The sequence below is a fragment of the Pseudoliparis swirei genome, chromosome 6 (assembly GCF_029220125.1).
Source record: "Pseudoliparis swirei isolate HS2019 ecotype Mariana Trench chromosome 6, NWPU_hadal_v1, whole genome shotgun sequence".
NCBI lineage: Eukaryota > Metazoa > Chordata > Actinopteri > Perciformes > Liparidae > Pseudoliparis > Pseudoliparis swirei.
The window spans coordinates 14,620,340-14,648,273 of record NC_079393.1 but is presented as its reverse complement, the minus strand read 5'-3'; the positions used below and the strand labels follow the sequence as shown (position 1 = coordinate 14,648,273).

General features: G+C 42.2%; 1 protein-coding gene across 2 annotated transcripts; it reads left to right on the top strand.

Moving 5' to 3' along the window:
• Positions 1-26,022, top strand: kcp (kielin cysteine rich BMP regulator). Of its 2 annotated transcripts, XM_056417186.1 has the most exons (46): positions 1-694; positions 1,278-1,810; positions 2,126-2,198; positions 4,549-4,853; positions 4,950-5,118; positions 10,549-10,619; positions 10,741-10,834; positions 12,569-12,651; positions 12,731-12,824; positions 12,953-13,032; positions 13,110-13,195; positions 13,377-13,467; positions 13,679-13,778; positions 13,936-14,021; positions 14,233-14,326; positions 14,463-14,615; positions 14,694-14,800; positions 14,908-15,001; positions 15,096-15,269; positions 15,349-15,431; positions 15,536-15,629; positions 16,329-16,511; positions 16,685-16,855; positions 16,975-17,148; positions 17,272-17,354; positions 17,451-17,541; positions 17,617-17,699; positions 17,784-17,957; positions 18,657-18,836; positions 18,966-19,230; positions 19,757-19,839; positions 19,920-20,013; positions 20,087-20,260; positions 20,352-20,434; positions 20,727-20,847; positions 20,932-21,014; positions 21,399-21,498; positions 21,621-21,709; positions 22,341-22,443; positions 22,548-22,690; positions 22,838-23,010; positions 23,512-23,623; positions 23,702-23,803; positions 23,911-24,075; positions 24,171-24,471; positions 25,373-26,022. In XM_056417186.1, exons 1-46 carry the CDS (start codon positions 592-594, stop codon positions 25,591-25,593), a joined length of 6,318 nt encoding a protein of 2,105 aa, XP_056273161.1. In that variant the 5' UTR covers positions 1-591; the 3' UTR covers positions 25,594-26,022. The 2 variants fall into 2 exon arrangements, with proteins under 2 accessions (XP_056273161.1, XP_056273162.1); XM_056417187.1 differs by lacking the exons at positions 1-694; positions 1,278-1,810; positions 2,126-2,198; positions 4,549-4,853; positions 4,950-5,118 and having other exon boundaries at positions 8,728-10,608.
• The last annotated feature ends 1,912 nt before the right edge of the window (positions 26,023-27,934 follow it).

Genomic DNA, 27,934 nt, shown 5'->3' with positions numbered 1-27,934 from the left:
CCTCCAGGCTCCAGACCAGGTTTTATCTGATTACCAAAACGGGGGTCTTTGGGAATCAACTCCACTGAGCAGTGTTGGGTGGAGAGAGTTTTTTTGGGTTTTTTTGACTGACAAAACGAGGGAAAATAAGGACAGGAAGGACCTCACCCAAAGCAATCTTTCTCGGACTGGAAACTGAACAAGACAGACAAGAACCGTTGACCTCATGCACACTGCTCACCTGTACTTTTCTGCATGTCTGTCTTTTTCCCTCTGTCGTTCAACAAAAACACGCATCTTCAGCAAGGATAGTAATATTCATCAAACTTTATCCCTTTGTGATCATGCAGTGAAAGTACGTTGTAGATATGGCCCCAGGGGGGAATGTAATTGTGTGACTGCAGAGAAGTGACGCCCTGCCTGCATCCAGATGTTTCATGTTTCCCCCTGTCTGCTCTTTGTAAGAGATCTGCTCGCAGAGAAAACAGGAACATCTTGAACCTCGAGTCCAAGGTCCATGTCACCAGATTAGGGTTAAAAGGGGAATGAATACCGTGCCTTTTGCATACATTGTTTGAAGATTAAAGGCTTTACATTTTTTGCGTCTGGAGAATGGAGAGCGGCAAACTGAGGACGCTCCTGCTGCTGGAGATACATTTGCTCTGTATCCTTGCGCTGTCCGTGCCGGGGCACTCCAGTCCAAATCATGAGAATGGTGAGTACCAAAGCATGCTTGGGTCCCTAGTTAATGTTTTATAGTTATAGTTTTTTTCTTCTTTTTTTCTCTTTAGTTTGATATATAATTTTGTATTTAGGTAAAAGTAGAAATTCTTCAAACTGAAAGATTTCTTTAGAAGTAAAACTAAAGTGCTTCATGCAACATATTCTTAAGAGTCAAAAGAAAGTACATTCTTACATACCATATAGTAGATTCAATTATTACAAATTATTAATTATGTGCAAGCAGCATTTTATAACAGTTGTGCTGGTGGAAATGAACTCAACTACTTTACATAATGCTGGGAAGATGAATTATTAACCATGCATCAAATTAGATTAGCAAATCCTTTGTTTTAATGCTAAATATTTATTAACAAACAAGCTAGGCCTATAGCTATTGTAATACTCAGTTGTAAGTACTCTATATTTATTGTATTACTTACTTACTTTGTGTACATGCACTTTGCCACTTTTCACCACTTGGGGAAACTACACATTTTCCCCATTAACCAGAACAAACGTACAACTGAAGCTTTTTGCGGTGAGTATTTGTCACAAGTCTGTTTCCTCTCTCTTAGTGATCGACCTTCTGGCAGCCCTCAACATTTCCCACCACATAAGCGGAGTGACCAGACTGCAAAGTCCTGGCAGTGTGATGTACAAAATACGTCCCAAAGCACCCTACCTAACTCTACCTCGTGAATATTCCCACTTGTTGTACTCCAGCCTTCAGGGTAGTATGGGGGTGCATTTGGTGGCCCATCAGGCGTCGGGTTCCAGTGCCACTCTTTTTTCTATCTCCTCTGCATCCTCACCCATTCTCCAAATCATCTCCTCCACCCACAACTATTCTCTGCGTTTGGACTACCAGGCTGGAGGAGAAGCTCAGGGCCGTGCCAGCCTTCACTTCCCATGGAGAAACCCCTTCTCCGGGGAGAAGTGGGTACAGTTGGCTGTGAGCCTGGAGACTGATAGGCTAGCATTTTTTGTAGACTGTAAAGAAGCTGTTTTTGTACCGATAAAAAGAAACGAGAGAATCAATCTGGAACTGCCTGAAGATGCTGTGGTCACTCTTGCCAGCACAGCAGGGAAGAAAGACAGCAAATTTAATGTGAGTTTCTTGCACGTACTACATACTTGTGCATACTCAAATACTGACATCACCTTTTGATGATTTACATACCATTTACAGTATTCTTTTAGGACATAATTAAGCCCATTTGCAGTTCAAAATTATCACAAAAGGATGAAACATGAAAAAAACAGCGACATAACAGCAAAGTTTGGAACTGCAGTACTGTCTACTCATAAAGTCACAATCATTATTTGTGACTTACAGTTACATTCCTTATTTTCTTCCTCCATTCTATGTGAGTTATGTATATACAGTAACATTTAGCATGTGTGCATTTCTGTATGAATGCAGGGATATTTGAAGACAGCTGAAATTTCAATGAAAGCATACCTAAGGAGGCCGTGGCTCTGTGACAATGTTACAGGTAAAAAAGGATTTATTTTACATCAAAACTAAATGCAAATAATTTTCTTTGAACACAGAACTAGGATATATATATATATATATACACTACCGTTCAAAAGTTTGGGATCACCCAGACAATTTCGTGTTTTCCATGAAAACTCACACTTTTATTTATCAAATGAGTTGCAAAATGTATAGAAAATATAGTCAAGACATTGACAAGGTTAGAAATAATGATTTGTATTTGAAGTATTAATTTTTTTCTTCAAACTTTGCTTTCGTCAAAGAATGCTCCTTTTGCAGCAATTACAGCATTGCAGACCTTTGGCATTCTAGCTGTTAATTTGTTGAGGTAATCTGTTGAAATTTCACCCCACGCTTCCTGAAGCACCTGCCACAAGTTGGATCGGCTTGATGGGCACTTCTTGCGGACCATACGGTCAAGCTGCTCCCACAACAGCTCAATGGGGTTGAGATCTGGTGACTGTGCTGGCCACTCCATTACAGACAGCAGACCAGCTGCCTGCTTCTTCCCTAAATAGTTCTTGCACAATGTGGAGGTGTGCTTTGGGTCATTGTCCTGTTGGAGGAGGAAATTGGCTCCAATCAAGCGCTGCCCACAGGGTATGGCATGGCGTTGCAAAATGGAGTGATAGCCTTCCTTATTTAAAATCCCTTTGACCTGGTACAAATCTCCCACTTTACCAGCACCAAAGCAGCCCCAGACCATCACATTACCTCCACCATGCTTGACAGATGGTGTCAGGCACTCTTCCAGCATCTTTTCACCTGTTCTGCATCTCACAAATGTTCTTCTGTGTGATCCAAACACCTCAAACTTGAATTCATCTGTCCAGAACACCTTTTTCCAATCTTCCTCTGTCCAATGCCTGTGTTCTTTTGCCCATACCAATCTTTTCTTTTATTGGCCAGTCTCAGATATGGCTTTTCTTTGCCACTCTGCCTAGAAGGCCAGCATCCCGGAGTCGCCTTCACTGTCGACGTTGACACTGGCGTTTTGGGTACCATTTAAAGAAGCTGCCAGTTGAGGACCTGTGAGGCGCCTATTTCTCAAACTAGAGACTCTAATGTACTTGTCTTCTTGCTGAGTTGTGCACCGGGCCTCCCACTTCTCTTTCTGCTCTGGTTAGAGCCCGTTTGTGCTGTTCTCTGAAGGGAGTAGTACACACCGCTGTAGGAAATTTTCAGTTTCTTTGCAATTTCTCGCATGGAATAGCCTTCATTTCTAAGAACAAGAATAGACTGGCGAATTTCACATGAAAGTTCTTTTTCTGGCCATTTTGAGAGTCTTATCGAACCCACAAATGTGATGCTCCAGATAATCAACTAGCTCAAAGGAAGGCCAGTTTTATAGCTTCTCTCATCAGCAAAACAGTTTTCAGCTGTGCTAACATAATTGCACAAGGGTTTTCAAGGGTTTTCTAATCATCCATTAGTCTTCTAAGGCGATTAGCAAACACAATGTACCATTAGAACACTGGAGTGATAGTTGCTGGAAATGGGCCTCTATACACATATGGAGATATTTCATTAGAAACCAGACGTTTCCACATAGAATAGTCATTTACCACATTAACAATGTATAGAGTGTATTTCTAATTGATTTAATGTTATCTTCATTGAAAAAAACAATGCTTTTCTTTGAAAAATAAGGACATTTCTAAGTGATCCCAAACTTTTGAACGGTAGTGTATATATATTATAAGTTTGCAGAAGAGACCCCATACGCATGCTTTTCAAAATAAACATTTCAAAGCTCACTATGGAGCTGTGAACAATATCTTTTTTGTATAATAATAATTATTGCATAGCTATGTACTCTATATGTCTATTCATGCCTCTGTGCACACACTGTGTGCATTTATTCATCAGTTTGTCACAGAACGCTGAAAAGCAGAAACGGTCAAATCTAACCAGAGGCTTCAGTGACACTCCCTTCTTGTTTTCTTTTGCTCCATTCTTTCTCTCTATTGCTGACCCTGATAATGTATTCTACGTTGAGTACTCTTATACTGGGAGATATGATACCATCTTTCTCAGAATAGTTCTTCTGTCATAAATGATGTAGTCTATTAAATAACTCGTACAACTTTATTTTGAAACTCCGTCGAGAACCCCAAACAGTGAAAAAGTCCTAAAACTCGGACAGGTTTATGTGCATTGGATCATATCCTTTGGCCCTGAGGCAGATAGTACCCCAAAAAGGTTGTTTAGCATTCCTCAGTGTGGGTTTTAATTTTCACAGCATTTTCACAGGATGTTTGTTTCAGCTCAAAATGTGTGATTTTATTAATGCTTGAATTATCCAGGAATCTCTTCTCCCAACTTCTGCTGCTTTCTCCTTCCAGATGCTCTGTCTCGGTCTCAGTTCACAAATGGCGATAGCTCAGATTCTCAGACTGACAGCAGTCGAATGTTCCAGCAGGATGCTTCCTCCAGTAAACATCAAACACGCAGCAGGCCAACAGACCAAACCAACCATTATCTTCAGGGTGTCCAGAGTGGCCAGCTGCAGAGAGGTGTGGTGCTGGGGGCCCCTGGAGCTCCTCAAGGACTGAAGTCTGACTCTCAGGCACAAAAAGATGACAGCCTGAAGAAGCTGGAGAAGAGGCTGGAAGAGCTGGCGCATATGCTGGACATGGTCAAAGTTCAGGTTTGTGTTGCACTTAGATTGTATGACTTTCCATGATAGAACACGTATGTCAAGGGATATAATGGGACGTGACATAGAGTTTTGTTTTTTCTGCAGAACGCACATCTACAGTCACGCGTACAGTACCTGGAGGGATGTGAGTGTGTGAGCCGGCAATGTGTGTGGGAGGGGCATGAAGTGGAGGATGGCAGGCGCTGGCAGATTGACCTCACCACTGTGTGTGTGTGCACATCTGGAAAGGTCACATGCCAAGCTAACATTAAAGGTAAAATATGATTCAGCTTCTATCAGTTCTCTATCGCTCCTCAATTTCTCCCTCATTTTCTCACTCTGTTTATCTATGTCACACATTTACAAAAACATGCAATAAAATCGAACTATGATTTCAAAAAACTAACACATATTCAACTGGTGTTAAATAGCTAGTTTGCAGATGACCGTCTCTCTCCCAGGCCCTTGTCTGTCTAACCCCTGTCAAAATGGAGGCGTATGTTTCGTCTTGACCTCTGACCCTGCTGGGTTTTCCTGATCCTGTCCCCCCAACACCAAGGGACCAATGTGTCAAAAACATCTGAGACAGGTATTTCTGAACCAGGATTAGTGGGTAGAGTAGATTCATAATGTGTTACAAAACAACTAAACGTCTATGTTGAACTATTTTGTCTTTGTTGTGAAAATGTATCTATTAGTTACATCAATTTCAGCCATGCTAGCGGCAATGTCCAGGTGTGGCGATGTCCGTCCACGTTGGTGATGTTCCAACTAGTCCTATCGAATGGAAATTTGCTTTAGCCGTTTTTTGTGTTTAGTGCAATTCAGAACATGTCTGCATGCTTACATGTTAAACTGAGATGGTTACGTGGTAAGTCTCACAGCAAAACATAAGCATGTTTACATTGTCATTGTGTGTTAGCATGCTGACAGTATTACATGCATTCAGCTCAAAGCTGCTGTGCCTCAGTGCAGAATCACAGCGCTGTTAATAGGGCGGAAGAGGCTTCTCGTAATGCTGAGCATGTGTCCTTCTGGGCTTTTCTCAGCTGTGTCTATAATATGTGTTTTATTGTTTATGTTTGGAAGATTTGCTTATTGTATGTTTGGTTACCGGGCAGGTCTCCAGAACTTTTTAAAAGCTTGAGGTGGATCATAATCATTAATGAAAATTAAGTTTTGAACACCTCTTCTGTTAAGTGTTGTGTTACTTTAGTTTTCTTATAGTTTTAGCTTATAGTTTTTGTTTTAGCCTACTTACCTCTGTACATTGAAACATCTGATAGCACAGTAGACTCATAGTGAGGTAGAATATTTTGAGAAATACATTTTATTTTGTAAATTAGATAAGAAGGCCAATTCCAATCTCATATTTGCTATAAAAGGCAGATTTTTAAAGTGTCTTAACTGAAATAAGATAGCTGTTTCCAGTCTAAGTGATAAGCTAAGTTTAACATCTCCTGGCTGTGGCTTTATGTTGAATGGACTGATGTGAGAGTGGTATCAACCGTCTCATCTCTGCGAGAAAAGTAAATGACTATGTTTCTCAAAATGTCAAATTATTCTGATCTAGTTTTTAAATAGCTCTTGTTATTGTCTGTTATTTTAATAGTTTAGCTGTAGGACATTGCTTGCCCTGCTGCAATGGGTGAGCCTAATAGCAGTGCTATACTTTTGTCCGTTCTGACTCTGGGCATTGCAGTGGGGTTTAAAGCTGGGTAAGAGGCCCTCTGTCTCCCCCCCCCCCCCCCCTCCACACACTTCTAGGCATGTTGGGTACACAAACCAAAGAACAAGTGTGAAGGGATGCGACCATTTCAACGCCGCTGAGCCTTTAATCCTACCTCAGGCCTCTGTGTGGACTTCCTCTACTGCACTGGACACAGCAGCAAAAACGTCCCTTCCTTTAATGCCTGTATGGACCAGTGACCGTTGGGTGCCTGCTGCATCCGCAAACCAAGGCAGGATCTTTCCAGGCTGCCAGAATTACAGTCAACATGGACACAACATCTCTTCTGTGAACAGGACTCTCTGTGGATCCGACCTGGGTAGTTTGGAGAATGAAATGCAATGCGACAATATAGACTTAAACCGGATTAAGCTGGAAGATCTTAAAAGAAACCATAAAAGTGTAAACTGCTGCTAGGAGCTGGATTTCATTTATACCTGTGATTACAAGTAATACGCTTCTCTCCCGGAGTAAAGTGCTCCGATGTGAGATGTTGTGGAGGTTGTGGTTGCTTCTTTCAACTAAAACTGTGGAGATATGGGGAACAGTTAAGGCTGTGAAGAGTGCACATGCACACATAGTGGCAGAGTTGACTGTGTGTGCCAGCTCACACCAACAGAGAGGAAGTTGTACCAATGGCTATGAGAAAAGTCTATGCCAGGCCAGGTGAGACTATAAATTTCCCTCAGACTTTAAAAATGTAATGTATATCTTTTGATCATTATTATGAGTTTGTTTGTGTGTTTGTGTGTTTGCATTTGGATGATTTAGCTTTGTGGAAGGGCTTTGCACTACTGAGAGCTGAGTTGTCCCCTCAGGCCGGGGACCATGCCTTCTTCCTCCCCTGGCACCGCTACTTCCTGCAATTAGTGGAGCGTGAGCTGCAGTCAATGTCATCATGCAAACTGGCACTTCCATATTTTGAGTGGACAGTGGACTCTGGGTCAAAGAACTTCTCAGCTTTGTGGCAGGAGATGGTGAGCCCGGCTCCGGCTGCGTCCCACATCATTCTTTCCAGGGCTTGACTTCCCGTTTCACCTGGTCCCCTTGTCTCAGACGGCGTTTCAACTCCTTGGTTTGTCAAACAGCGTTTATTCATTTGACAGCCCACCTCACTGTACTTTCTATACCGGGTTTGTTTCACTAATTTCCATTAATCCCTTTAGATGTGGCTGCCAGATGCAGTGACCCTGCAGAGGACCGTAAACCAGCCAGACTTGCAAGTGTTCTCCCTGTCTCTGCAGACCTTTGCTGGCCTCTTTAGGCTTTGGGTGGGGGGTCACATGGCTTCACCTCTGGCTGCTTACGACCCTTTATACCTCTCACACATGGCGTTGATGGACAAGCTGTGGGCACAGTGACAAGATAAACATCAGCCTGGATCAAAAGGACAAACATCTAGAGATGATCATGCTCAAAGGGACATCCGTTACCATCCGAAGATGAAGCCTTTTGATGTTACCCCTGATGATGTGATTTCTTCCCAGAAGCAGATGTGTATTGTGTATGTGCCCACAACAATTGGCGCACCTTGTAATATGACGTCATTACAGACAAGTCTGAAATATCAGATGCATATGCTTTGACAAGAGAGAGCATGGCAAGACAGATGAAAAGGAGGAGAGTGATACTAAGATACACCAAGACGAGATGATGTCCAAACCCTTCAATGACAATGGCTACAGTATCTACGGGTTTGATCCATTGGGGTTGGATCGCAGTGGGTTTGATGCATTTGGCTTTCGAAGAGATGGTTATGACAAGGACGGCTGCAACTGGTTCTTCAATGGGCCACACTACCTGCCGTTCTACTTCCACATGCAGCAACAGTTGATGTCATCCAGTGAGCAAGCTTTACACAGCATCAACCTTACCTGTGCTCTAGTCACCTCCCTGCCCCAGCACTGGAGCATTTCTAACCTAGACAAAAGCAGTGCTCTGAATGGTCAACTAGAGCAGGAATGGACTGGACAAAATAAGCCAGAAAATACAGCAGCTGCTCAAAATAGGAGCAACGTATGGATTCCAGTAACACCAGATCATAGGTATCAGCATTACAATAAGAATAGTGACAATAGTCTTGAAAAGCCAGCCCAAAGAAGTGCCCTGTTGACAGCAAGGTCTGTAGATTATGAAGTATCAGGGATATTGTTTCTAGAAATTGCTATTATTATTGAATTATTTTGTAGGTAATTTTCATGCTGTTAGCAGCACAAATACAATTCCATTCACCCTGGATGTATTTGAGAGGTGGGCTTTCTACTGAGCTAGATACCGCCGGAGGTCATACTTATCCATATTTCTTTATATTTAGGATGTAACACATTAATATGTGTAATGAGTAGGGAGTTGCTTTTAGTGAGGAACCTATTAAGCATTATCACCCAGCGTTGCAGTTCTCTTCAGCTTTATGGAGTATTTCAATGTTTTGTTTTGGGTTTTACAACCCACAACTTTCCTATTCTAGTTTATCGTCACTGCTCTCATCGTCAAACTGCAGCAGGCAGTTATTTATTGTCTAAAATAACCTTTATCACACAGTAGACAGACATGGTGCAGCAATTAGCTGCAAAAGAGCCAGATATTTCCCTCAGGGGTTGGTAGAGACCAGAAATAGAGCTAACAGAGAATGAGTATTGGACGACCATTCGTTGAGTGTCCAGAAACATGATTGTTGTGATGTGTAACAATGTAACTGTCTGATAAGATGCCGACCATATCTTCTTTATATGGGGATCATTTGTCACTTGTGTTTCCAGCTTGTTGCACTGTCCTCAACTGTCCAACAATCTGTTAATGCAAGTCTAAAGCCTCATCCTGGTAGTTGGAGCATGTTTTTGCCAATGTGTTTTTTAAATATATATATAGTACTACCAATGCGTACTCTAGGTTTTAGAGTACCTTGCCCTTGTATGGTGTGAAACATATGTGGGACTTCAGTTGAATTAGGACTGGCCCTTATTAAGAACTCTTTTATTCTCTGTCTCTCTTTGTCCCTCTCCCTTAGTCCACTCCCACAGAGTTACGTAAACTGTGTTCTGTCCTGCTTTTTATTCACATTTTAACCATCTATGTTATACACATGTGCTAAAACAAGCCACTGTCCCTTCTCTCACCCCTCTGGACTGCTCTATCTGTCACTGTCTCTGCCTGTTTCCATCCTGCCCTTAATTGTGTCTGCATGTTGGCCAGAAGACTCTCATGGCACTCAGTTGATACACACTTGCAGAATCCCACTCCCACATACTTTGATCTCATGCATGCTTGGCTTCATAGAGGAAATGCTTGTTGGCTGCTGGCACAGTATGCAGCCTCACAAGCCTCGCTCACACTCTGTGATTATTGCCCTCTCTCACACTCACAAAAACATTGTCTATGTCCTTTGGAGGGTTGTCATTAAAATAATTATCTGCTGAAATATCCAATCTAAGCTAAACAAATATTTCACAAGCTTCCTGAAAGCCTTTGATGGAACAAATTGCGCAGCTTTGCTCTTCACAGTGTTTAATATGTGTTGTGTGCTGTACAGTAAATAATGTTCTTTTTCATCAAAAATAATGTAAACAGTCAAAGAATGGAGGAAGTTGTTGCAGGGATCTATTACTCCGACAGTAAATCTCTTCCAGTGTTAATAGACTATGTAGGTCTTTAGCGACTAAAAGGATGTGGGTACTTGTGGTTATAGTTGCGGCCCATACAATATAGTATGTGTGAGAGCAAGCACATATATTACATCAGAACAGTGCAGTTCTGTCATCACTGGAGAGGGAGCAGAGCCAGATGTTCCCCAGTGAGTCTGACAAAAGGTAAAATACATCTCCATTGATAAACAAAGAGGGACCACCCAAGCTCAAACTTACTTCCACATTCCTCTTTTCTTACTTAAACTACCGGATACACTCTTTATCTCCTGGGATCTTTCCGACACACACCCACAAGCTGGAAAATGTTTATGCTCTTGTGTCTAACTTTCAGGGTGTGAGCTGGATGGTACAGTTCATAACGTGTCCTACAGTAAAGATGGCTGTCAGACATGTACGTGTAAGGTGAGTATCTTTGTTTTAACATTCACGGACACTAATACAAACATATTCAAGCCTAAACAATTGCTCTGATCTTCCCTGTTCCTCATTTTCTCTCACCTCTTTGTTTTTGCATTGTAAACAGGAGGGTAACAAGGAATGCTATCATCAACCCTGCACTTTACTGAACTGCACACAGAGGGAGACTGTACCTGGAGGCTGCTGCCAGCGATGCAGAGGTAAGGACACAACAAAACAGAAATCCGTCCACAACAACCTTTATGAGAGAAAAAAATCGAAAGCAAATCCTCAGCCACACTTTCATGAAGAACCTAACTTTTTTTTCCTTATTTGTAGAAATTCATTTTGGAATACATCCAAACTATGAAGTGGAGTCACAGTTTATCATGGTTGTTCAATATCAATCATTGTTACTCTGATATTGTATTAATTAGGGCTGTGAAACGATTACAATTTTTAATCGGATTAATCACAGGTTTTTGTGGATTAATCATGATTAATCACATATTACCGATATTCTCTGTATATTTTGTGAGAACATAGAGATTTATGACAAAAGACGGATATATACATTTATACATTCTTCTATACAATGGTGCTGCAACTCAGCAGTTATTTAGCAGTTTTCTTCCATATGGAACATTAATACATCTTCATCCTAAACAGAATGTTTAACCCTCCTGTTACCTTTCGGGTCAATTTGACCCCATTCAATGTTTAATGTCGGTGTTCTTTGGGGTCAATTTGACCCCAGGCTGTTTTTCACTGTGTCAAACATATCAGAAATATCAACTTTTTTATTTATTTAAAGGGCTATTTAGGTAGTCAACAAACAAACATAAAGTACCTCACACTTAAACTTGGGAAGCAATATTAATTCTAATAATTTTCTGGAGGTTTTAATTGCTGGGGTCAAATTGACCCCGAGGGTAAAATATGTTCGTAGCCTAAATGTAAAGGTAACAGGAGGGTTAAACAGAGCATTTTTCTCTTGTTTGTCAACCATTAACTCCACCATGACACAATCTAAAGGCCTCTAGTCTTCCTCTAGCAGCTGCTGAGGCAAACTGACTGTGTGGGTTTTCTTCATGAACTGGGCCGTGATGAAAGGGACGGCGGGGACACCGCTGCAAAGCTGAAACCTCACCGGCCCAGACAGGTGGACAGATTGACAAGTGACTTTTTTTTTTGCTCGGTCCCGATGCGCGCGCACGGAGCTCTGTGGCGCGCCAGACGGAGATCGATAAGTGTTAACGCAACGCGTAGAGACAGAAATGACATGCTGCTGTGGAGATACGATCAACAACAGACGTTTAGTTTAATAAAAGAACAAAGACGTGCTCTAGAGAACATGTCAGGGGGCGGGCCAATCTTTTTAATGTCATGCGATCTACCAACACTGCGCCGCGATCGACTGGCAGGTCGCGATCGACGTGTTGAGACCCTGATCTACAGGAAGTAAAAGTCGTAACAAGGTTTCCGTAGGTGAACCTGCGGAAGGATCATTACCGATGAACAGACCGTCTGCATGAGAGCGGACAGAGTTCAGATTGAAGTGGTGTATTGGAAGCTCATTTTGCAAGTGACTTTTTTTTCGTCCCGACGACCAACAACAGACGGATTGGAAGCTCATTCTGCGCATGCGTTAAATGCGTTAAAAAAAAAAAAACTAGTTAAACCTGTAATTGGATTAACTGAGTTAACGCGTTATTTTTCACAGCACTAGTATTAATACATTATGTTGACCGTTTAAAACTGTCCAGAAAGCATCCCTCCCAGTCAGCAGGGGGTGCAAATGTTCTTCCAGATTTGAGGGGTGCAATAAGTACATTTAACAGGTTAGATGGTTCTTTATCAATATGGTTGAAAGTGTTGTCCTCCAGAAAGAGACATGTGTCTTTCCTATGTGTTCATTTCAACACCAGTCAAGCTGTGTCAAAATGTGTCTGCAGGCTGTGTCCATTCTGGCGTCCAGTATGATCACAGAGCCAAGTGGAGGCCGGAGGGAAATCCTTGTGATGTCTGCGACTGTTTGGTGGGTTTAATACTCATTGGCAATGTAACTCTTATCGTCTTTATCACCAGCATCTGTTTTGATATTGTTCTCTCACCAGGAGGGTCACGTTCGCTGCGAGAAGGAGCAGTGCAACACTCCATGTAAAAACCCAGCTGCTGCTCCACCCAATACCTGCTGTCCAGTTTGTCAAGGTCGGTTTCTTCAATTAACAGGAGCAGTGTGTGTGTGTGTGTGTGTGAGAGAGAGAGAGAGAGAGAGAGAGAGAGTATGGCTTCAGTAAACTGCAGAGACACAGCATGTGTTTGTGGATGTCTTGTAGGCTGTGGTGTGAACGGTCATGACTTCTCTAACGGAGCTGTGATCCCGACTGGAGACCGTTGTCAAGAGTGCACATGTTTGGTATGGCATCATCACATTCATCACTACATTTCAATTATTGTGTGTATAAATCAAGTTTATTTATTGTTCTCCTCCAGAACGGAAATGTGACTTGTTCACCCCTTTCCTGTCCTGCCTTAACTTGTCGAAACCCTGTGCATCGTGCTGGAGATTGTTGCCCACGGTAACCTACCTGTCTAACCTCATCCATAACACTTCCAAGCCTGCCTCAATCCACCTCATTCGTCGGCTACCTTCAAGACAACTGTCACATTTCCAAAAGTTATAGATGTTTACGGTGTTTGTGTGTGTGTGTGTGTGTGTGTGTGTGCATGCATGTGTGTGTGTACGTGTGTGACCTGTAGGTGTGAGCAGTGTGAATATGAATCCAAGGTGTATTTGGATGGACAGAAGTTCCCCTCCAGGAGAGACCCCTGCCTCCACTGCCGCTGCTCTGTAAGTTCAGTCTGGCCACATTTTATTTTTCCTTAATGTTCATGTGACTGGATGATGTGTTGGCAAGTATTCAAGACCCAAGGGTTCAAAGATACTTTCAGAAGTAAAGATGGTTACATTTGCAAATGGAATCAATTGTGAAAATGAAGCCGTTTCCTTTTTTGAAAAACAATGTATCTCTGACTATATATCTCTCGGGTCTGCCTGTTAGGCAGGAGAAGTGTCTTGTGAGCGCTTGGATTCATCATGTCCACCACCACACTGCAGTCATCCAGCTCAGCGCAAAGGAGAGTGTTGTCCCACATGCAATGGTCAGTAGACTGCATCTGTCAACTTTTTTTTAAATCTGCCATTTCCTCATGTCTTTGTCAAGTTTGTTTTGCCTATTGCATGTCGCATCCTTCAATTCTAATTTGACTATTCAAACTCAAGCAAACATATTACACGTTTTTGTATTTGTTCCCACAGAATGTGAGTATGACAGCAGGGTTTATGCAGATGGGAAAGTGTTCAACCCTGCTGGAAGTGGACCCTGCCTGCAGTGCCGGTGTAAGGCAAGTCCAGTCACTACATTCTAATAGAAAGTGGTTAAACATGAGGAGTTTTTTATCGAAATATTTTCATTTGTACCTTTCAAAACATTTCATAAAACTCTTGTATCTGATTGAGCATGCTCATAATAGCTATTATTGTTCTGTATGATATTTGAAACCGAAATACAGTATAACAACATTTTCAAACTATTTAACTTTTAACTCGTTTTAGGGTGGGAATGTCAGTTGCCGTGACGAGAAGTGCCCTCCTGTCCAATGCTCCAACCCCATTAGAGATCCACATCTCTGCTGTCCAATCTGCAAAGGTTATAAATGCATTCACACACACACACACACACACACACACACACACACACACACACACACACACACACACACACACACATACACAACACACACACAGGTCATCAATGAATATATGACTCCTCTTTTTCATGGAAGCGTGTGTGTTGGAGGGGGTAGAATATGAGGAAGGCTCCAACTGGCAACCCGAGGGTCGTCCCTGTTCCACCTGCACCTGTGTGAATGGAGAGACGCTGTGTACGCACACACACTGCCCCCCGACCGCATGCCTGCATCCCAGCAAGACCACTGGTAAGACCGCGTGTGTCTGAGCTTTGTTTACGTAGAGCTGGCAGTGTAATGTCAATACACTCTCTGTCCTTTCCTCAGGCTCATGTTGTGCATTGTGTGAAAGCTGCAACTATAACCATCGTATCTATAGCAATAGCCAAAGGTTTACGACTCCTGACCACCCTTGCCACATCTGCATATGTCAGGTGAGCACATCTCCATTCTCACACACACACACACACACACACCTCATTTGTTTGCATCACATTTGTTTGCCTTCTAATGTGCTGATACAGCCCTTCCTTCTCCTCAGCATGGCAGCGTAGAGTGTGAGAGAAGACCTTGTCCTCCACTCAATTGTTCTAACTCATACACACCACCTGGAGAGTGCTGCCCGAGATGTCCAGGTACTCAAACTCAGAACTAGATATGGTTATAAATGAAGCATCACATGGTTTATTTTCCATCACTATAATGTCTATGTGTTTGCATTTCTCCCAGACTGCTCATTTGAAAACCGTATATTTGTGGATGGAGAAGCTTTTTTAAACCCAGTGAGTGTGTGTGAGGAGTGTAAGTGTGTGAGCGGCCAGATTGACTGCCACCAAGCCCAATGCCCTCATCCTCACTGCAACGCGCCTCTACACGGAACATGCTGTCAAAACAACTGCAATGGTGAGGAAACATGTACCTTCTATAAAGACTATAAATGAATCTAACTAATTAAAATGCTCACAACATTCCTCTGTATCAGGCTGCAGCTATGCTGGGAAAGAGTATCCCAATGGACAAGAGTTCCCCCATCCGACGGACACATGCAGGACATGCAGCTGCACTGTAAGAATAATGAGCACAACAGCATGACTAACCCTGCTGTGTTGACCACATGTGGTTTTCTTGAAGTTGTTTTTTTATTTCAATCTGTGTTGTGCTTCTTGTAGAACGGGAATGTCCAGTGTCTGATGAAGAGGTGTCCACGGCTGTCATGCTCCAACCCAAATGTGCTGCCTGGAGACTGCTGCCCCCAGTGTCCCGGTAAGGATGTGCAAGAGAGAAAAGAAAGTCGCTCTGAAGGCGTTAGTTATTGTAGTTTGGCACTTAATGTTGCTCATATATCAACACAGTAGGCAGTTGGAGCTCAATCAGGCAATTAGTTTGACCATTAGCGCCCGATTACCACAATTTGCATCAAAAAAGCATACTTTCTTTGGCATAAATCTAAGCACACAGATTTTTTTTTTCTTGCATGACTTGCATAATGTGGCATATGTGTATTGAAACAAAGCTAAATATATAACTCCTTGGCAACATTTGACTTCCTTTTATCTCCCAATAAGCCTCCAGCATTGTGTTTTTTACACTTAACTGTTTCATATTGTTAGTGAGCAGCTTGTCTTTCCTTTTCGTTCCGAATTTAAATTGGTATTTAATGTTTGTATATGAAATGATGGCTCCATATCTTCTTCATTTGATCCTTATTTTGAAAAGAGCGTCCAGTGAGAGATCATTATAATCATCCTGAAACCATGTGTTACTAATTATTAGTCATCAGGGTTGTAGAGTTTCATATTTTTTCATTCAGACAAATGCTACATTTCCTACTTTCATCAGTTGGGTTGGTACATCTTCTCTGGTTGAGTTTGTTTCCCGGCTCATGATGGTTGAACACAACATGTATCATGAAGTTGTATAGTAGAGACACACAGTTGATGTCTTTCACTGATGTTTCCTCAGCTCCTCCATCAGGCTGCGTGTATGAACAGCAACCCTACAGACACACCGAGCGTTTCTACCACCCAACTGACAACTGTCGGTCATGTGCTTGCACCAATGGGACAGTTCACTGCCAGCGCAAGCCCTGCCCCTTTGCTCCATGTTCTCATCCCATCACACAGCAGTGCTGCCGGACATGCGAAGGTACAGTTTACTATCTCTGCCAAGATATTGTAACACAAAGCATTTTGTATATTTTGATTATCACTTTATGTCATCAGTATCAACAAAACAAGTGTGATGCTGTTGTTCAGTCACATAAGAAACCACACTTTCTCTGGTTTAATCATGTTTTCTGTGTCTGACTTCCTTTGCAGGCTGCGGATACGAGGGCCGAGAGCGAGCGAATGGGGAGACTTGGGATGATGCATCTGATCAATGTGCAGTGTGTGTCTGCCGTGAGGGCTCAGTCCGGTGCGAGAGGAAGCACTGCCCGCCGTCCAACTGTAAACATCCAGTCCAGAGACAGTGCTGCATGTCCTGTGAAGGTGAGTGAAACGTTATTATCAAATGTTCCAGTTACACATTTCTGTCAGCAGCTTTAATTGGGAACTGTATTCCCAAGGTTGTCTAAAAAATATCCTAATCTCCAGTTTTCTACTTGCAGGCTGCACGTTTCATGGTAAAGAGTACTCTGATGGCACGGAGTTTAGTGATGACAAAGACCCTTGTGGCGTATGTTACTGTTACGGAGGCGAGGTCATCTGCACCAAGACACCTTGCTATGGAGAGTGCAGTCACCCGTACACACCACCCAGACAATGCTGTGGAGAATGTGAACGTATGTCAAGTCAAAATCAAACTCTGCCCACATTCCTAGTTTAGGGTCATTGGTTTTAAACTCTGTTTGTTCATCTTTCCCATGATTATAAAATGGCAAAATATACTTGTCCTTATTTAACAGGCTGTTTCTATAACAGTGCAGTCCTTGCCAATGGCCAGTCAATCCCTGACCCAGGAAACCTCTGCGCTGAATGCACCTGTCAGGTAGCAGCAACACACACGCACATGCACATACATTCGGGTACACCTTCCTGCTGGTCAATCTCTTCTGGACAATGTGCCATGCTTCTTCTCTCGCAGAGTGGTTCAGTGCGATGTGAGAAGAAGTCGTGTCCAGCCGCACGCTGTCCTCACCCGGTCACCAACCCTTGTGGCTGCCCTGTCTGTGACGGTAACCAGCTTACAACATATCACAGTTCATGTTATGTAGAGTAATTCATTAATGGATGTATAACTTTGTGTATAGGTTGTCACTTCCAAGGTGTGACATACGTAGAGGGACAGATCCTTCCAGGAGGAGAGGCAGGGTGCCAGGACTGCACATGCTCAGTGAGAGGGAGAAGGGCTGCATTTACTTTGGAGGTCTCTCTGCACGCTCACAGCTACTGTACATAACATATGTTTTCTCCTTAGAGAGGTGAAGCGGTGTGTACACAGAGAAGATGCCCTGCTGTGTCATGCCCACATCCAGCTCTGGATGGCTGTGCATGTGGAGTCTGTGACGGATGCAACTTCAATGGACGAGGCTGTTTCAACGGAGAGCGGTTCCCACACCCTACAGACCACTGCCAGCTCTGCTCCTGTCTGGTACTACCACTCACGTATTTTGATTTGTATCCACTGATTTTTTTTAACTTATAGAAATAAACACGAAAACTATCAGATGGTGGTCGACGTTTGCAGTGAGCCCCCCACTGGTGTTAGAGCTGTGGAACAGAACATGTCAAAGTAGTCAAGAATGTAAAAAGAATGGCTTATCAGTAAGAAAAAGAAAATGAACGTGTTTGAAGTCACAGGGATGTTTTTAAGGAATAGTCCAACTGAAGTCTATTTTTTTAAATCGAATACTAGCCCCTTGTAGAATCTGAAAAGTGTGCTTCTCTCATAGGATGGCAACTGCAATTTGATTTACAGCACTTTCAGTGGATTCCAGTGGTTTCCCAGAGTAACACCAAAAACAAGCGTCAATACATATGAACATATGAACTGTTAGGTTGTAGTGGATTTTATGTACACTTATGAATGTCCGTTTGCAGCTTAATCCACATTTTCCTGTTTAGTATGTTACAAACAATCATTGCTTTAAATAATATACTGTATATACTTTTCAAAGACGATCAATTTAGTATCCCTCTCATCCCATCAGGATGACTCTGGGAAGAGCAATTATTTCGCACATACTGTAGCTACCACTACCTCGTCTTTGTATCTTTAGTTGTACTTAAGACTGTAACGAATAAACAAAAGGAATAGTGTCAACCTCAATGTGTATGTTTTTGTCTATAGAACGGTGGTGTGGTGTGTATGCATGTGTCTTGTCCCAGTGTGGCCTGTGTACGTCCATCGAGCCCTTCTGGGGAGTGCTGCCCAGTCTGCACAGGGATGTGTCTCCATCGGGGTAAAGAGTATCAGTCCGGCTCCTCCTTCACTTCTCCCTCTGATTCCTGCTCTTCATGCTACTGTCTGGTCAGTCTGACAATTCTTAAGAATGAAAGTGAAATAATCTGACCGTGAATTTGATTTAGTCAAATTAATTCCATCCCCCTTTTCTTTTCTTTCTTTCCAACGTATCCCTTCATCCCCTCCTGTGATCAGAATGAGGTTGTGAACTGTCAGAAGAGACCTTGTCCAGTCCGGTGCTCCCACCCGGTCCCTTCAGATACCTGCTGCCCCGTCTGTGACTCCTGTCTGTATGAGAGTGTCGTCCACTCTCACAGTCAAACCTTCAAATCCTCCTCCAACCCCTGTCAGCGCTGCACTTGTGTCAGAGGCACCGTCACCTGTGTGCCCCATGTCTGCCCACCTACATCCTGTGTCCGACCAGTTACCAAGCCAGGACGGTGCTGTCCTGAGTGCACAGGTAGGTCCTGAACTGTTTGTGTCAATGGTATGAGAAGCCTTACGTATTACTCCTGAGTCTTTTAATATGTTTAACTCAAGCAATATGTGGACTAATTATATGTAATCTAAATTTACCCTCTGGCTGCAATTTGAAGAAAGATAATTATCATTTTCTAACTCACAACTTGTCATCATGAGATGGACACAATAATGGGGTTGCTTTTTGCTTCTTCCATATATTCAAGCCTTGGCCTCTATACTGACACAGAAACAACTCTTTTTAAAACCACAAAACATGTATATCAAATTATATTAAAATTATACCGTTTGAGAAATTAATTGACAATTGTTTATTTGCCAGTTCCTGAAATTAATTTTGATAAAGCACCTAGATGTATTTATGGGAATGGATGAAAGCCACCGCAAATTCAATAAAATCAAAAATCCCATATGCACAAACTTGCACACATGAAAATCAGCTATATCTCTCTAAAAGAGACTAAATTGAGAAATCTGTTTTTGTCCTTGTCTGTCTCTGGTCTCAGTGTGTATGCTTGATGGACAGGAGTACAGTGACGGGATGAGATGGAGTCTGAGTTCAAACCAGTGCTCCACCTGCACTTGCCAGGTCGGACTTCTCATCTCTGTCTTTTTCCTCCATATTTGCACTTTCTATGGGTTTGAATGTTAATCTGTCTGTGTCTATAGGCAGGTGAGGTGCATTGTGCGTCTCCCGAGTGTCCCAAGCTGCCTTGTATGCATCAGCTGACCGATGCAGGAGCCTGCTGTCCTCGCTGTAGAGGTAAATAGATCTCTGTAAATTGTAATCGCAAAAGGAAATAGTTTTTTACCAGTGATTTAATTTTCCTTCTCAGGTTGTGTGTATGCAGGAGAGGCGCATACAGAGGGCAGCAGCTGGTTCGCAGACTCCACCCCCTGTATGACGTGTATGTGTGTGGACGGAGTGACCACCTGCTCTGAAGTACGCTGTTTATCTCCCTGCATCAACTTCATCAGCGTGCCTGGGGAGTGTTGCCCTGTGTGTGCTGGTAAGCAAATGAGGATATAAGTCACATAACCTTCATGTTTCATATTAGGATGTTCGTTCATTTTATTGTATATTTCTTGTTTTTTGCGTAGACTGTGTATTTGAGGGCAGAGTGTATGGCCCAGGTGACAGTTTCCATCCAGCCGATGACCCGTGTCAGATCTGCACTTGTGAGGTACGATACATACACACCTGACATTTTTATGTATCTCGTTTTTTTTTCAAGATGAAGTGACTAAAGCAGTAAATATTTAACCTTGAGAAGCTGGAACGACATGATATTTGCCATTGTTGTGAAATAGATGACTTCAATGATGAATTCATTGTCTCTGATTATCTTCTATCAATGTATAGATGAATCAACACATATTCAGCTGTCCTTGAAGTAGTAGTGTTATTAATAGTCGTCATTGTAATACAACCTGTGTTTGTGTGTGTGTGTGTGTGTGTGTGTGTGTGTGTCCCAGGTGCTGCCGGATGGAGAGCAACACCTGAGGTGTTACCGAAAGCAGTGTCCCAGTCTGGTCGACTGTCCTAAGAGCAACATCTTGTTCTCCGGGCCAGAATCCTGCTGCCCTGTCTGTGCCCGTCGGTACCAAACTGCTTTTGTGACACGATGTTTGTTATCTCTGCATTGTCACTGATCTCTGTACCATGTGTGTGTATGTTTAGAGCCTCTCAGTAACTGCACCGCTGCACTGATTGGCAACGAGGTCTTGGCAACAGATGACCCTTGTTTCACCTGCCAGTGCAAGGTACCGCAGCAACGACACTTTTCCAATAGGCTCTATTATGAAGATAGTACGTCAAGAATAATACGCAATAAGTGATGTATGACTCAATCTGAAGCGAAGTAAGAGAATGACGCTGATACAGCTTGGTATAGCCTGTAATGGAAATGTGTATATAACAGTCACATTTTCACAGTGAAACAAATAAGTGATGTAATTAGAATATTTGTTGAAAATCGTATAACATTTTAGATTTTTGCCATTTCATTGGTTTAAAAGGAGGTGAGTTAAGTGAGTTTTAGTTTGACATCTCTGCACCTTGAGATCTAAATTGTTGGTAGTGATCAAACTTCTATCAACATACCATGGGATCTTGAGCAGTACAGTGATCCTGTGTCTGTGGTTTAGGACCTGACGTGGACCTGCTTACACCACAAGTGCCTCCCACTCACCTGCCCTCTTGAGGAACAGTTCAACTCTCCAGACTCATGCTGCCCGGTTTGTAAAGGTGCGATAACACCGGCTCTCCTCTCATCGCTCTGCTCGCTGTACATTAAACATTTTTTTAAAGGAAGTCTCATTGGCATGAAAACATCTGTTTTTGTGATGGTTCTCCTGTGTTTCATGCAGATTGTGTGATCGAGGGCCAGAACAGACGGGTGGCCAACGGCAGCAGCTGGACAGACAGCGATGACGACTGCGTCACATGTACCTGCAACGTAAATATGACAAATTTCCTACACCGCTCATCAAATAATGATCGTAGCATTTACACACCACTATTTCATGAAAACAATGTTTAAATACAATTTAATATGGCAGAGCAAGTATTAACATAGTTCAAGGTTATAATAAACAAAACTAGAGGGAAAAAAAGGCCATTGAAGTTTTGAAGATGGGTCCAGACATAGGATCTATCTTCAAGGTCATTGCATTGAAGAGTTGAATGGTGAATATTATAAAACCAGAGTGCATATGCGGAAGAAGTATTATAAGTGGATAAGTCAGAATCCAAATTACAATGGATTAATCTAACATTAGAAAACATTTCCTAAACTACAACAAGATCGTAATCTATAATGAGGCATATTTTATAAACTGATTTTGAGTATTTTATGTAAAATATTAATCTAAACGTAACTAGTAGCGAATATCTGTCAGATTAATCTCGGAGTAAAAAGCAGCAAAAAATGGAAATACTCAAATAAAGTACCTCAAAATCATACTTTAGTACAGTACATTAATAAATATACTTAATTACTTTCCACCACTGGACCCCAGATTGTTAATATTGTATCTTTTCTGACGATCTACTTTTAAAGTAGTCTGTTCTCTCTGTTCCATCCTTAGCTGGGCTACATCGAGTGCAGTATTGAAGAGTGTTTACATGCAGTTTGTCTAAATGGCCAGAAACAAGTGAAGGTTCCAGGGAAATGCTGCTACGAATGCCAAGGTACCCAAACTATCCAATACAGTGAGCTCCCACAACGTTGTGTTCTGCCTCACAAGTCTAATGTTGTGTGTATTTGTGTCTCTGTCTGTGCGTGTGCGTTGTAGACTCAGGGGCGTCGTGTTTGTACCAAGGAACCGTCTATAAGTCTAACGAGCAGTGGGAGGTGGACGAGTGCACCGGCTGCACATGTGTGTTTGGAGACGTTCACTGTCACAGTGAACGCTGCCCTTCTCTAACCTGTGCAACAGTCAGTAAAACTAACACACACACACACAGAGTCTTTGTCTGTGTTTCATTGAAATGCCTCACTGCCCTAAACTGTCAGTCTGGAGAGAGACTTTAAATATCTGACATTTGTCTGTGTGTGTGTGTGTGTGTGTGTGTGTGTGTGCAGGATGAGATGCCAGCCATTGTCCCAGGCTTGTGTTGTCCTCATTGTCTTCCTCGTCCAGCCACCTGCATTGCCTTCGGCGACCCTCATTATCGCACCTTCGATGGCCGCATGCTGCACTTTCAGGGAGCGTGCACGTACGTCCTGGCACAGGACTGTGAGAGTGGCGACTTCAGGTGAGTGGGTCACCGTGGTTACCCAAGCGAATGCTGCTCTATTTGTTTGCCTTGTAAAAAATCATTTAAATGAAGCAATCTTAGAAGGAAAAACAGTCTTTGGTTGAACTGCTCACAACTCATGTCCATAACCTGTGATCAGGGGTCAGAAGTAGATGTTGCTTTGTTTTAAAGGTCTGCTTCTTAATGAGATGGGGTTTTGCATGAAAAAAATAAAAATTGTAATATTTAATAACAGTGGATTATTCTCACTGGTTTGAAGTTAGCATAATTATATCGGTAACTCTGGATTTAGCAATATTGAAATCAAAATGTGATGATGTTTTGCTTTTGAAACCTAATTTTATAAATTACGAACAGGAAATGATAACTTTTGAATTGTAGTCTAAAAATCCCAAAAAAGAAACAACAATCAAAATGCCATAACATGTGACCTTTCAATGTGTTTAATAAATTGTTACTCTTTTCGCCCCGGCCAATGACTCGTCCTTGTGTGTCCAGTGTTCATGCCACTAATGATGACCGTGGACGTAAAGGAGTGTCCTGGACCAAAGAGGTGACCGTGTTTATCGGAGACATCACAGTGCAGCTACTCCAGGACTGGGTTGTGAAGGTCTGTGTGTACAAATACTTGAAATAATGTCGTCATGTTTGTGATATGCATCAACACAGACATTGTTCTACTCTTCAGGTGAATGATGAGGTTGTGACTTTGCCGTTCCTCAGTGAACCGTACATCTACGTCGAGCGACAGACAAACACCATCTTACTCAACACTAACATCGGGCTGAAGGTACAGTCTTTGTCCCTCTCATTGTCTTTGTGATGTACGTATGGTTGGAAACAGTAAGGCCCTTCAGATTCTGTCACACACGTATACACCAACTGGTTCACCTTTAGGTATTGTGGAGTGGTCGCTCACATCTGGAAGTGAGTGTGCCAGGCTCCTATAAGGGCCACACCTGTGGGCTCTGTGGAAACTTCAATAACTACTACCAGGATGACCTCCGAACGCCCAGCGGACGGCTCAGCCTGTCAGAGGCGGACTTTGGAAACAGCTGGAGGGTAAAATAAATACATAGAACAACGCAGAATACCCAGAGTAAAAGTGAAATCGTATTTTTATTGCATGCCAATCAAAGACCTGCCTGTCATTTTAGGTCATGAATGGTAGCCGTTCGCTCTCATCCTGTCGCCCCGGTGAGAACGTTGACCCCTGTAAAGACGCAGGCTACCAGGCCAAGAAGGGGGCTAACGCTCGCTGTAAGGCCCTGAAGTCCGCTGCCTTTAAGCCCTGCCATCGCGTGGTGCCTCCGGAGCCGTGGTACGGAGCCTGTGTGTACGACCTCTGTGCCTGCGGGGCCAACACTGATGAGTGTCTGTGTGACACACTGGAGGCCTATGCCAGTCAGTGCAGAGAGGCTGGAGTCATCTTGCAATGGAGGAGCCCATCGCAGTGTGGTGAGTAAAACGCACACTTAAAGGTCTTATTCATATATTTTCTGAAGCAACTTCTTTGCTGGATGAGCATGTGGTGTGCTGGAAATAATCAGCTGAAGTTATATCAGTTTTTGTCATTTCATATTTATTTATTTTGGTTTTCTCACTGATGTTAAGCGATGGTCAGTTAGAAAAGGGGGATACAGACATACCTCTGTGCACCAATCAGATTTTAGGAACATTTTAATCAAAATACTTTTACATTTTGGCGGTTGTTTGCATATGTCGTCAAACCACTGTTAATAAAATCTGACCAAACCTCCCCCACACTGCCCTGGTAAAACAGACGACAGTTACACTATTACTCTGTATTTATGTTTATTTGTCATTGTTAATGTGTGTCAGGCTGTATTATCAACTCTCAGGTTATCAATTTGACATGCGTTTAGATTTTCAACGTGGGAGTTGGTGACACATGATAGAGGGGCGGTCTCATGCTTTAAATGATCATCAACATTTGAAACACAGTTTCAGATAAGAGGTTATAAGTGATATCTATACTGAACCAAAGTGCACATTTACCATATTATCCAGGTGACCACTTGCAGTACAAAATAATAGTCTGAATAATAACAGATTTTTTTATTTTTAGATGTCAAAAAGGTCTCTTATGACTCATGTTCTGTTTTCAATCGAAAACTCACCCAAGGCCATCCGCTGCTGTTGTCAACAGCTCAGTGATGTTTTGCAGGGCTCGAAGCGCCATGCACGAACCATTAGCCTCAAATGAAAATGAAAAAAGTTTTGTAAAAAACAATCTTATTGTTGATAACTACTAATTCCCACCGGTCACCCTTGAAGCCATCGTGTTGACAGTGTTCTCCGCCTCTCAATGTTTCCTCTCTATGTCTGTCTGCTGCAGCTGTTGGCTGTCCAGTGGAGAGGGGCTTTGTGTTTGATGAGTGCGGACCCCCGTGCCCCGTCACCTGCTTTAACGTGGACGTACCACTGGGGGTGATAGAGAGCCACTGCTTCAAGCCCTGTGTCCCAGGCTGCCAGTGCCCTGCTGGTCTGGTTCTACACGACAACTACTGCATCCAGACAGAGAAGTGCCCCAAGATCATTCACGGCAACTCCTCATAACTCTTTGGACTGCTCACTTTCGAGTGAACACTTAACTTATAAGCAGACATACACACTACCAGCTCTAATAATCTTCCATCCTCCAAGGACTGCTACAGCCTTCTGTTACTGTATACATGTTGAAATACAACAAACTGTGGATTTAACTGCGTTTTAATGTTTTTATTAGGATTGTTTTACTTTTATATGTAGCACTGAATATTTATACAACAGAAGGGTCTTGTCATTTTGTGTCACATGTTCATTGGTATTGTCTCTACCTGTTTTGTTTTACACATTTATGATATTATTTTAACAGTATTATTTGCTTCAAATGTATAGTCACACATTGCACTGTGCAATGTGTGACTATACACAGGAAGCCACATAGTCTCAGGTACTCTTTTACTTTGCTGTCTATTGTTCAAATAAACAAAGGCTTAACTAATATATGTGGTATTTCGTTTTATGTCATCAAGACTTGATTATGATATTGGTAATACTACATTTGCCAGTTTTTCATTTCTTTCTAAAAAAATTTACGGTTTACAAGAATAACATATATTAATGTTTAATAGAAATGTTTTATTGAATGCAAAACAGGTCAGCTGAATATGCAACAATTTGAATACATTAACAATTTAACATATATGGAGAATAAAGTTTCAAATGATAAATGGAGATGGAATGAATATTAACTTAAGATTTGACTTCTTTTGGCTAAATTCATCTCAGTTAACAACTGCTCCCTACTGTAAATCTGTAAATCCTGACTAAAAGAACTAGGAACTAAAATAAATTCTATATTTTCTTTATAATTAGTACCATATGGTTCTTTCGAGAAAACTTCCTAGAAAACTATCAGGAAATGCTATGAGACCATTAAAAAAAGGGTTACCTCAATCTTAACAGTGGATGGTTTATATATTATATAGATTCATGAATACATATAATGTGTGAGACAAGCATCATAATATACCATTTCCACATTGGGAGCCACCAACTTTCATGAGAGGCTCAATGTCCCAGAACACTTTTCATACAAGTGTAATGTGTCACGTGGTCTCATATCACATTTCTACCTCTGACAGATACACTGTCACATTTGTTGCTTGGTAACCTGATCCAGCTGTAACCATCGTAACAGCCTGGATAATTGATCAGTCCACGGTGGTGAAAACATGGAGCAGGTAAGATAGTGTATATTAGTGTGTGTGTGTGTGTGTGTGTATGTGTGTATGTGTAAACTACATCTAATGTCTTTTTCATCTTCCTTCAGGATCGCATCACCGGTCTCTACCGGTCCCTGGGTAAGTCTATCGGAGCAGAGCTTTCCTCTGAAGATGTGAGTCTCCTCTACCACAAAGTGTTTCATGTTTCCTCTCACACCGAAGAAGCACACGTGGCCATGAAGAAGGTAAACATTCAGACATATTTAAAACAACAAAGCCGCTGTATGATCCAATCTGCATTCGTCGTGACGAGATGCTCCTGTGTCCCCGTGTCTGTATCAGACTGCAGGAGGAGACAACACTTGGTCATGTGTTGGTGAAAATGTGTTGGATGTTCTCCTAGAAATGGAAAGGGAGAAACAAAAGAAGGAAACGGTAGTCAATGCAATGTGTTTTCTCTTCTCTGAATTTCTTATAACGGCGTCTGAGAAATTCAGCGACCAACATATTTTTGTATCATTAGTACTAAGATTCAATATTGTTATCTGCAGCTCTACTGGGACCTCCAGCTGCTAAATGTTGGCAATCTCAGCACCCTCTATGTGATGGACAAACACGTCAGTGTTGATCCTCATGTGCTGAATTGCCCCGACCAGAGCACAGACCCAAATGCTTTCAAACAAGCGGTGAGGGGAAAAGAGCTGTGTGGGAGTGTGAGAGGTGTGAAGAGGCTCAAGAAGGCAGCCCGGCAGTGCTGGGCCAGGTGAGCATCGTACAATTATACAGGCGCTATCAGAGTACAGAGGCAAATATTGTTGTGTTTTTTACTCCATTACTTAATGCTTGTATAGAATAGCTTGCATATTGAGGCAATACCTACTAAACATACAATTAGATAAGCTAACAATATAAAGATATTTCATTTAAAATGAGCCTGTGCAACTTCTGCTGAACAGCGGCCGCTGGGACAAATATGAAATAATGTTAAGTAAAAAGAAAAGAAAAGGAAACTGAATCAGTAATAGCTATGCCATCATACAATACTGGTCATACCAGACTAAGTATGAAGCACCAAAAGCCCTGAGTGTATTGATTTGAGCAACATTACATTTTATTGCAAATTAATTTACCTTTGAATTTGCTCGAGGGACAATGTATTATTTCTTCTTTCAAAAGCCAGATAGTATCAC

Coding starts and splice junctions, on each gene's coding strand:
- kcp (XM_056417186.1), top strand. CDS start 592: ATGGAGAGCGGCAAACTGAGGACGCTCCTGCTGCTGGAGATACATTTG. Junction 15,432..15,535: donor GCAGGACATGCAGCTGCACT/GTAAGAATAATG, acceptor TGCTTCTTGTAG/AACGGGAATGTCCAGTGTCT. Junction 21,499..21,620: donor ATGCTGCCCGGTTTGTAAAG/GTGCGATAACAC, acceptor TGTTTCATGCAG/ATTGTGTGATCGAGGGCCAG.